The sequence below is a fragment of the Pygoscelis adeliae genome, unplaced genomic scaffold, assembly GCF_000699105.1.
Source record: "Pygoscelis adeliae isolate BGI_AS28 unplaced genomic scaffold, ASM69910v1 Scaffold130, whole genome shotgun sequence".
NCBI lineage: Eukaryota > Metazoa > Chordata > Aves > Sphenisciformes > Spheniscidae > Pygoscelis > Pygoscelis adeliae.
The window spans coordinates 2,279,921-2,291,509 of record NW_008824031.1 but is presented as its reverse complement, the minus strand read 5'-3'; the positions used below and the strand labels follow the sequence as shown (position 1 = coordinate 2,291,509).

Here is an 11,589-nt window from a genome sequence, read left to right as displayed (position 1 = left end):
CTCTCCCATGACAGCAGTGTTCCATTTGACTGAGAGCAGCATAAACGACTTGCCTAAAGTTGTCATCTTCAATGCTCTTTCCTGTTTTAAATTTGTACATATCTATCTATTGCTCATCTCGTGCCAGGTATTAAAAACCTTCCTAAAGAACTTCCTGGGCCAAAGCTTAGAGCTGCCTCATAGGGCCACCACGCTTGACGTAGGGGCCCTGTATTTTAGCCAAGGGGGGAAAAAAATCTTATCAAAGCATGAAATGTATTAAATATACTAACTTGCCAAATAAAAACCAGCACTAATCTCCTAACCGTAGTCTCCTCTCCTTTTTGTTTACAACGACACAGAGGCCGGAGAGAATAACGATAGTCTGCTTTGCAGCACTTCATAGCAGTGTATCCAGACGATGCACAGAGGGATTCTGACCAAAGATCCGTCCTGTGTTCCTACTTCAGGAGGAAGTAAAAAAAATAGAAGGGAGAAGGTAACTTAAAAAGAACTTACCCCAAGGAGATTTTTAGGCACATAGCCTTCTTTATCATTGAGGCGGGCCCACCACCACTCTGTTTCATTGTCATCCTTGCGTCTTAGGATAGTAATGGCATCGCCCTCGTGGAATGACAACTCGTCATTATTCTGGGCTTCATAATCCCACAGAGCGTACACCACTCCTTTATTCATCACTCCCAACTTCTCTTGCACTCCTGTTAACAACAAATTAGAGAACACACTAGATGGTAAAATATCCTGTTTTTCCCTCTGAGACTTCTAGTATTGGACACTGTGGCCCAAATATTAGTCCCTTATTAATAAAGTTTTATGAACAATTTTCAGCACTTGCATGACTAAATGCTTTCAGAAATTGAACTGCATGATAAAACCAAGTTTTACAGAATATTTTAAACTAATTTAGAGCATGAGGTTTTTCTCTTTTATAATATATGCAATAGAAGCTTTACAATCTTTTATTCAAATGAGGATAAAAATAGTTTTACAAACGTTTGAGCAAAGCAGCTTTATAGAACTGGTGTATATTCCTCACAGGCCTGCTTTCTACAACAGACCTTACACAGTAACACTTGAAGCTTTTGAAAATCTGCACAATGTCAGGTATGTAGAGCCTCAATGAAGCTTCTATCCTCTGATGTAAACTAAAAATTTGTCTGCTCCATCAAGGTACTTTTCTTGCAAAATATATCTTAGTAACTAAATAGATTCTGTAAGTTAATCATTCATAAAGTATACGTGTTTCTTCCTGTGATCTGCTACAAGTTTGTGCATCTGGAAGTTGGAGTATCTCTGTCAAAACACTTGACAACTCACTGTTACTGTCAAAACCTCCCCATGGAAGCATTTCCTTGAAATTAAGCCAAATTATAATTTAAGAATCTGTAACATTAGAAGGAGCCTGTGAAGTAACTTAAAAGAACAGAAGGACTACGAGCAACATATCCACCGAAAGACACTTTTGTTTTTAGCGTTTTGAAAGAACAGGTGATGGGCAGTATTGTCACATCTGGGGCCTAAGCAGACGTTTCATGCAGATCGGAGAGACAGAAAGGGATGGATTTTAGAAAAGCTAAAGAAGTCTGTAAAGTAGTGTCACAGCTTACCGTACAAGAACTGGGAACACTGAATATAACCTTCTTCCATCTCTTCGCACTTGTCTGCAGCAGTTTCTATATCACTTATAGTTGAAGCAAAAATAGCTGCCCCAGATTCAACCAGTAGTTTACAGAGATGAACACTATTGCAAGAAGCAGCACAATGCAAGGGTGTCCTGAAATAAAGCAAAAACGTAGACATGAAAAAATAAACTTCCAGGATTCCTAACTATTTTACCTTGCAATATAGAGTTTAGTCTGTCTATTTTTAAAGGAAATGGTTCTTTACGATTATAGTACACATACGCTTGTTCAAAACCTGTCAAGCAACTGGAGTGGATCCCAGGATTTACCTGACTCCAGTAAAGCCAAACTTTATAAAATAGATGTTGGCAGAAGTGTTGATTTTCATAGCTTACAAAGCTGCTGGATATAAAAGGGTGTTTTCCAATATGAAGAAATTTGAAAGGTAGAGTAAGGTGAGGGCAAAACGGATCAGCACAGCAAGGTTTCACATCCCCTCCAAACGCTTCAGAAGTGCTACATCTACCTCTAAGGCTAGATTCTGCAAGAACACCAAATCTGTGGTGGGTTATACGAAGATGAAACTTAAAACAAATTAACTTTTGTCAGTTGTTATTTACAGTTTAGTTATTTCAGCATGTGAACAAGAAATGCAACTGTACCACTAAGTAAAACCAAAATGTAGTCTACTTTATGATTTAAGTGTGCTTGCACAAGAGTTGAACACAGTGTAATCTTGCATTTGAGTCCGTCACCACCTAGAGATTAGAAAGTGTTCGTTTGCTGGGGGTAAAGGGGAAGGAAATTGTTCCTAAAACAGGTCTCGACTAAATTTTGAATGTGCATTAAAATGGTGTTTCTCTCAGACGCCAAGTTAAAAATCTTGACACTTACCACCCGTCACTATCTGCTGCATTTACATTTACACCAAAATCAAGCAGGAACTTCACAATGTGGTGATGACCAGCACACACTGCATTATGCAAAGGTGTAATTCCTTCATCATTTGGTTTACTGGGATCATCAACCTATTGAAAACATAAAATAGTTCAGCCCTTTTTTTCCCCGAAATATTTAAAGAGCTTGCCGTTGTTTAGAAGCTCACCTCATATATGATTCGTTGTACAAGATCAAATTCTCCCTCCAAAGAAGCATCTAGGAGGAGGGCCAACGGATTGAACTTCACTCTCAAACCGTGGCCTGTTCTTTCTGAGTTAGGTTTCTTCAAGTTGGTACGTTTTGTCTGAGTGGAGATGAAGGTTGGAAGGCATCATTTCAGTTGCGTAAGTATTACAAATGATTCAGCTAGTTACTTTTTAACTAGATTAAGAATCCCATTCTTACATGGTAATTAAAACTATGCAAACGTTTCTATTATAAAGTCTCTAAATAAAAGGCTTGATATCTTACTACGTCTTATTCAGTTAAAAAATGAAAAAGCATGCCAATACAATCTTAGAGGCTTCTAATTAAAGGTAATGAGTCCAAGGAACGAAGTACTTAAGTCAATTATTTTTGAGCACCACAATCTTAATTGTATCTAATATGAGCTGAATATATTTCTGGTGGATTGTCTGAGACACTGTCAAAACTTTTGCTTAGGCTAGAAAGCACAACACAATTAAGCCTGAGTATTAGTCTCTACTCAGAGGAATCTGCCTTGAATTAGCAGAAGTATCTGCTGTAGGTCAGTACTGAAAAGTTATGAGTTTTGCTGTGGGAAGGAAAAGTACACAGCATGGAACTATTTTATGTGACATTCTAGCTGGCGTTTATCAGAAGAAGCATTCTCAAAATCTGGAATACATTTAAATGTGTTTTGAGAATATTCTGAATCATTCACATGGGTCCTTGTCACTTGCCAGGAAAAAAAAAAATCTATTATTAATTACAGCTTTTATAGAATGCTTTCAGTCTCTAGCACTGTAAGATCCTTTTTCATTTATGCTCCTATTTAGTACAGCTATTTCAGTTTGGAAAAACCTCTCACAGTATGAAAATATCTGTTGCTAGCATATTCCATTCTCCCACTTGTGCTCATGGAACTTGCATACAAGGCCCTGTGCACACTGCAGTCAAATCGTAAGAGGAGCGCAAGGTCCCTACGTGAATCAAAAAGTGGAGACATTCTTCGAAACCAATGTTAAAGTGAGTCCTATCAACAACTAAGAATAAGATTCAGTTTTCTCCCTATTTTCAATTCTCCATATGCTGTAGATTTTGGTAATGACAAGTATTTAAAAGATTTTGGTGCAGCTGGGGGAGGGACTTTGAAAACAATTCAAACTATGCCACAAGCCCATTAGAAAAACATTTCTGCGAAAACCAGTCAGCTGTGTTGCTGTTAGTGTTGTCAGCCCTGGTCTCGCATCCCTCTGCTGAGAGGGGAAAAGGAGTGTACTTCTCCCAGAACAGTTATTTCAGATTGCTTGCAAATTAAAAAGCTTCCCACCGCCATAGCTTACCCTTAGTTTCATACAAATAACGTATCTTTGTAGGCCCAATGAAATGAAAAGAATATTTTTAATGGAATCTCAGATCCCAGAATTAGTATAGGAGTATATCCCCAGAAAGTTCTACAGCCTAAAGTACATCCACAACCTCCTGTTGCCTCTGTGCATATTTTTCTTATTAAATAGCTATATTAGTAAAGAAACTAATCCATTAGAATCCTTCTTGGAGCCCCCCGGTTTTCTTTTCTTTCAGTGTCATGAAACTTGAAGTGCAGACATACCATTTAGCATAAGCTTACCATCTTCCAGTTATGCTTAAACACACAGCTAATTCTACAGTTCGCAAAATTGTCTTCTTGCTTTGTTACTTACGGGAGGAAGTGGAGGAGGAAGAGCAGGTGGCAAAGGAGCTTCATCTTCTACTGGAGAACTGACCTCAGGCGTGGGACTGGATGACTGTTCAGTAGAAGGAACTATAGCAGGATTGTTGTTGTTATCTTCAGTTGTCTCAGATGTTTGATTTGTGGTTTCAGTGCTTATCAGTTCCTCAGTAGCAGGAGAAGGTAATTCATTGTCATTGGCATCTGACGAAGGGGGTGGCTCATCAGGAAGAGGAACTGTAGGTTGCACGGAAATAGGTTCTTCAATATTGCCATTGGTACTAGCATTACCATTATCGACATCGGCTAAGATGCCTATGAAGTCCTGTGGATTGCTTGGCTGATAAAAAGGAGCACTTTCTATTCCTCCAGCAAGAGTATTAAAGCGCTGATACAATAATTTTTGTATATTTGGTCCACTTGGGCCTTCTGGTTCAGTGATAGAACTACGCTTCTTTAATGGCCTAGGAGCATTGGCCAATTTTCTTCTCAGAGCTTCAAGGTCAGCATCACTTTGATATCGTAGGGGTGAATGCACAATAGGTGTGAGCTTAGTAGGACTGAGAGGACGAGGAATGTTTTCCACATTGCTATTTTCACTGGATGGTGGAGCGTTTTCCAGCTCTTGATCTTTTTCAGAGACCTCAGTCGGAGGCTGAGGTTGTGGCTGTGAGGAAGTCTGGGCAGGCAAAGAACCATGAAGGAATGGCAAGGGTGAGGGAGAAGTTGAACCAGATTGTAATACGGGTTTTCCATAAACTGAAGAAAAGAAAGATGGAAAACAGTGAAGAACTGTTCTCAAATTATGTAATAAAATATTTGCAAATAAACCGCGTATGTGTCTGTTGCTACTTGTTTGACACTAATACAGAAAGGAAAAAATCAAATTAATTATATTGGAACCTATCAAAACAGAAATAAATACTCACCTGTTGGTAACTGTGATGCTTCTTACCATTACAAGTGACAAGTAACATCTGGAATGTTTTTCCTCTTTCATGAGGGAACAGTAAGAGGAGAAAAACTCTCCTCTCTAGACACTGTTCTTACAACTTATTTCTGAAAGTATCAGTAGAGAATCCAGACTGTATTGTTCAAGTTGCATCTTGTTTTAAATAAAAGGTAATTGAATGTATACTAATGTATCACCCCAAAAATACTTGGGATCATTTTTCTGTCATGCTGCATACATAAAGTATCTTTCCTCTTCTCACAGATTTAGACAAGTTTTTCAAACTGATATGGAAAGTAAACTAAGCCAAATAATTAGATCTTAACAGTCTATTTCAAAGGAAGAAAATAAAGCAAAATATATTCTACCTGCTTTTACTGACTTATTTAAGGTATTGTATACAGCTTGTTGATAATTCTTTGGTGGTGTTGCTTGCTGAAGATACATTGAGTAGATGGAACTGGAGTTCACTGTCTGTGGCCCTTTTCTGGGAGACTGAGGTCTTGATCCTTTATCAGCTAGAAAAGGTCTGATTGCCACAGTTAAAGGGAGCTCTGGCCTGCCATCTCCTCCTGGAAACAAGGGGGGACCGGAAGGTTGATACGTAGGGCTGGGAGGTACAGAAATTCTCTGTTGAATCTGTTGTGAAGAACTGGGCTGATGTACATTGCTTGGCGGCGGAAGTGGAACAGGTCTTTGCCTATTTGTTATACTGGTGCCAGGTCTGGGCAGACTGCCATCCTTCCTTCTTTCTAGAGAATTTGTAGAACCTGTTCCTAAGGGAACTGGACTTGGATAGGTCCCATAGTTTTGAGGCAACTGCTTGCTTACACCAGGAATTGTTGGTGGCACCTTCCCCAGGTCAAGACCCTATGTAAGAACAATAAAAAAGTATATTCCATTTAATTAAATAAAATACTTGTGAGCAAGAATATTCCTTATTCAACAAAACATACTAATAATCTTGTGCGACAGCAAAGGAGTCAAGATAAACAATTTGTGTTCCTTAATCACTAGCTATGATTCTACCTGAATTTACCACAAGACCTCATCATACATCAGTCGGGCCACCATCTAAAGGCATCTTCAGCTATAATACATTAATATGAATCCAAAACCATTTGAATACTTTCAAAGCCTGAATAACTTGTTCTACGTTCTGGATCTCAGTATCTAGTTGATAGTGTACTTGATAATATATAGTGTATAACAGAGTTTACCAGAACTATTTAAAGACAACGTCCTTATTCTTTAAAGATACAGTCTTAAAGAATTCATAAAGTACTAGAACAACAGTGCAGACAGACACCACCAGTGGACTCACTCAAGGATGGATTTAATGACTTCTTTTGTGAGATTTTTGTGAGAAAAAGAGCGCATTGAAAAAGTGGTAAGTACACCAAGGAAAAATAGTAACGAAGATTTGAATTAGAAAAATAGGAAGGTGCGGGAGATGATTAGGAGAAGCACAGGAAGAGACCAGATATGTAAAAGAACAGGAAGGAGTAGGAACTACTGAAGTTGAAAAAAAAAAAAAAAATTGCAATGTGATAAGAACAGAAAGGAACAGGAGGAATACAATGGTAATTTTCTTTGTGACTTTTAAAATAATCATCAGCAGGGAAACTGAATGTGTATGTAACTCAAGTGAGTTCAGCTATGGAAGCCAAAGGTTCATAATTTCAGCAAAACAGATCTATAAATACATCACAGATGAAACCCACCAGCTTATCAGTACTTCCTAATACTGAAGTTGGCAAAGGCTGGCTGGATATAGTTCCTTGTTTTAAAGCAGTATCCATGCTTGATTCTTTCCAGTCTGTGTTGGAGATCTGAGGGGGTTTTACCACAGGGGTTGAGCTCTGTTTAAGTATTGGCCAATTTCCATCATTAGCTTGAAAACAGACAAAAATACTGTATTTAAGATAATCCACACCACCATTGTAAACAAGCAAAACAACATGTGAAATGGAATAGATTAGATTACAACAGGATTAATTTGATTCCAGAAATGAGATAAATCACTATTAATGTTCGATTCAGAAATCAATACCGAAAGCCCAGTCACTGCATATAATATGCTGTTCATCACCCTTTGACATTCAAATTGTGTTGAAAAAAAGATGGTTAAAATTTTGGTGTGAGCGTTGCATATTCTATTATTAGAAGGCAAACAAGTTCAGAACAAAAATCCTTACCGAAACACTTCATCAACATATTTCTTTTGGTACTATGTGGAGACACTGTCAAATTATGCTAAACACTAAGTCTACGTAAGCTCTGAGTGGACTTACTCCAAATTTAAACTATGGTTACTAGATTCATTCACTCATAACAGGAAGTAAAAACTCATTTCAACAATGGGGCGGAACAAAAGCATACATTCCTTTGCTGGAAGTGGCAGTTAACTTACCTTTTGTTTTTCCTCAACATACTCACCTGATTAGAATTGCCCCAGACACTTATTTTTAAAGAAATTTATGAAGTCAGCTGACAACTTCAACTCACAGGGTCAAGATACAAGTCATGGGCTTTTATCTTCATCATATGCAAAAAATCATGCATAGCTGCACATAAACTGAGGCAACAAATCCTTAATGAAGTCCTAGATGCATTGGTATGTTACTTTATTAACTGCATGAGAGTATTTAGCCTCTGTTCTCTAAGTAAGCAAGAGAGTTAAGTAGCCTGATAATTAGATCTCTTTTACAGTAACTAACTAGATCCCTGGTTAGAGCCTAAGGCTTTGATTTGCCTTTAGAAGATTAAACTTCATGTTTCTCTTACTCTAAGGAGACCAGAGATCATTTCTCCTTCTCTATTGCCTGTCATTATCTTAGTGGACCACTTAGCATCAGTAAAGATGACATTAACATGTAACTAACTTTACGAAGTTGAAACAACTAAAATGGAGGGGAGTGTGTGTGTGTGTGTGTGTGTGTGTGCGTGTGTAGTTTTACTGAGATTTCTGGACTCCATAGTAAGACAACATCAAACGAAAATCAGATATTTAATGGCAAAGTTTACCATTTCGTTTCAGTTTTAAGCCCCTAGAAAACACAATCAGCAAGGCTATTTCTAGAATTCTTTGCCGTCCTTGTCTAGTATAGCAGATAGTCTAAGAATAAACTGCATAGGAACATTCTAATTACAGTGAATTTAACATAATCACTCTACTTTCTATCCATAAGCCTTATCCTCTTTATTGAGTATCCCTTTTCAATGCCCTCCCCCGAAATGACAACCTGAAGACTTCTTGACAATTACCACCCAATGTTTTCACTGTATGAGTGCAAATTCACTCTATTAGCTCATAGACCTATTTATACGCTTGTTAAAATCATATCACTTTTAAGTGAGGGGAAAAAAAAAGTTATACCTCTGCATTTAAGCTACCATACTAATTATTTTTTAATTATATGTGCAGACCATTCTTTAATATTACACACATTATATTGTATTAAACTTTCAAATTCAGATCAACTGTGTTTGAATTCTGAGAGATAATTACTTTGGAGCAAGATTATTTTTGTGGTTGGTCATTTAAATAGGGCTAACGCTTGCATATTTTTACACTGAGAATATAGTATATAGTCCAGAAATCACTTTTCAGACTTGCAAACTGCCAGGAAGTGAAGTAATGAGGCCCAGCTTTAGTGCTGGCAACATCCAAGAACTGGACATGTTGGGTTTTTTGTTTGTTTTTGTTTTTAATCATCTGGTTATCAAGAGCAAGACCAAAAAAGATGACTGTCTAAACACTTTGACCCTAAATAATGGCAAATTTTCCAAGTATGCACTGAATTAACATTTACCGTACAAAATACACAGGATGTTCCATAACTCCAGTAAGGTTACGGTTCAGTGAAACTTTTGTCTTGAAGATCAGTAAAAGGTGTTATAACTGATTCACGCTAAACATGAAAGCATCTTTAGCCGTAAGTTTAGCTATTAAGAAAGCACTTACAGAAACAACAGCAAAAATCCCAAAGAATTTAATTATCTTACCTGCAAATACAAACCCACACTCCACTCTTGTATTAGAAAGATAGTTATACAAAAACTTTTTGTAATCCTTCGAATTCCAAGTATTAGCACATTCATCCCCAAATTCCGAGGTAACATCATTACTAAGACGTGTTTTGCCTGTCTCTCCCTTCTCTGTTTCCTTCTACTTAGATTAACATCAGAATGTAACTGTTCCCACCTTCATGTCCTTCATATTACAATCTGGCGGACTTGCCAACTACCATGCATTTTTTATGAGTGCACCTCTCACATACTCCCACAACCCAAGCTGAATCTCATGCACTTAAGTAAGCTGTTGTTGCAATCTGCAACTGCAGTGCATGGCACCAGAGGCTGCGCAATAGGTGCTAAGAGGAGGCAACCAAACAGCGTCTGCCTTCTGCTATCTTTGGTTAGACTGAACAGGTCCCAGACACTCTTGCCCATCTGATGGCAACGCCCTTCTGACAAGCCCTCACTAGCTCCTGCTTTCAGCCAACCCGTAGCCATTTCAGCCAACTGGCTTCGTTTTCTCCTCCAAATGTACCCTCTTGTCTGCTGCTTGTAAGACTACCTAACACCCAGCGTATTTCAACTCCCACCAGTCCATTTTGTATTTACATAAATAAGACAGTGACATGCAGACACAAAAGGTTTTGTGCATGTTCTCTGACTTTACCTAAAAATTTTTGTAGGTCTGGATCCACGATACTTACTATAGCAACTGAAGTACAAACCAAGTATAACATTTTTGTCCAATGGAAGTCAGCAAGATTCGTGCTATTGACTTGGACAGAGCGCGCTTTTATCCCAACTCTGGGGCCAGTGCAACATGGAAACTTAAAGCGTCCCACAAAGTATCTCAAGCTAAACCTGTATGTAATACATTTATCTCATCTGAGATATACTAAAACATAGTTTGGTGCTTACCATGAATTTTCTAATAACAATTAGAAAATTTTGGGGTTTTTGCAATGAAGAAAACTCATCCCTAATACACTACTCCAGTACTCCAGGGATGAATTTGCTGCAGATCTGTTTCCTTCAAAGATGAAAAGCAACTTCTCAACAATTTTACATTTCAACAGCATCTTCTGCGTGCCAGACCACAACACAAAGATGCTGTTTAATATGCATCTGTATGCAAGAGCTCAGATGACCATATTAAAAACTGAGTTCTTAGCTAGCCAGAGATCTACGGACTCACAGTGCTGGGTGTCAAAGAGAGTAGGTGCCAGGCGGATGACATTGTGAACAGCAGACTGAAGAGAAGTGGAAGGTGACAGAATAGGATCCACTATTATGTCTAAATCAGAAACCTTCCAGGTGTCTGGAGATTTTTTCACACACCCACAGTCTGTCTCTACCGGATACACCAAGGCAGATCCAGTTACACAGAAAAAGAAAGAAAAAAAGTGGTGGAAAAATTATAACAATGACAATGGAGAAGTTAGAACAGGAACACTCAGATAATGAGAAATAAAAGCATGACAGTTGAAAAAAATTTCTCAATTTCTTTTCTTCCTGGGAGCATATAAGCTTCTCCTTACATCTGTCTTGTAGGACTTTATTCAAGTACATTCAGAGTAATAAGCACAAAGTCAGCCCTAAGGTAGAATAAGTTATCAGTCGGAGATCCTGTAACCTCCTGAGGTACGTCTAGAAGTGGGTATGTATATCTTTTGAGGTTGATATTTACAAAATAGTGAATTATTTTTGGTTGGTGAACTTAAAAGTTATGAGCTGTCCTTTCCATTATGCAGAAGGGGAATCCACATGTCTGAAAACAAAACTATTGCAAATCTGTCACTTCACTCCGCAACTGAGTCATTCCATATTCTTAAGACTTTTCCATAAAACCACAGTGATGGGGTTTGTACAGCCTTTGAATTAAACTAAAGGTATTGTTAAATCACTAGTATGAATGGAAAAGGCTGGGGGGTTTTTAAATTTTGTTTGGATAGTTTCACTTCCTAACCTTGGGGTTTTGGACGTGGCGGCATTTCTGTCATACTTTCCTACGGAGATGTTCAGACTGTCTTCCCTCCATCTTTTCCTCCCCATTTGGAAGCATGCTGCAAGCTTTGCTGGAGTATTCAGTGTTCAGTACTGGAATGTATGTAAATATTGCAGAAGCTTTGCTCTAGTGGTCATTTCTTATCTCATTTTTAGAT

General features: G+C 38.1%; 1 protein-coding gene across 2 annotated transcripts in view; it reads right to left on the bottom strand.

Annotated features, from left to right (window-relative positions):
* Positions 1-11,589, bottom strand: part of PPP1R13B (protein phosphatase 1, regulatory subunit 13B) — a 47,625-nt gene that overhangs the window by 2,023 nt on the left and 34,013 nt on the right. Inside the window, exons 9-16 of one of the 2 annotated variants that reach the window (XM_009327734.1) lie at positions 10,623-10,778; positions 7,132-7,301; positions 5,776-6,277; positions 4,448-5,214; positions 2,728-2,865; positions 2,517-2,650; positions 1,608-1,774; positions 499-698 (exon numbers count right to left, since the gene is read on the bottom strand). In XM_009327734.1, the coding sequence (XP_009326009.1) occupies positions 499-698; positions 1,608-1,774; positions 2,517-2,650; positions 2,728-2,865; positions 4,448-5,214; positions 5,776-6,277; positions 7,132-7,301; positions 10,623-10,778 (2,234 nt within the window). The remainder of the gene's footprint in view (positions 1-498; positions 699-1,607; positions 1,775-2,516; positions 2,651-2,727; positions 2,866-4,447; positions 5,215-5,775; positions 6,278-7,131; positions 7,302-10,622; positions 10,779-11,589) is intronic. The other variant, XM_009327743.1, reaches the window with a different exon arrangement.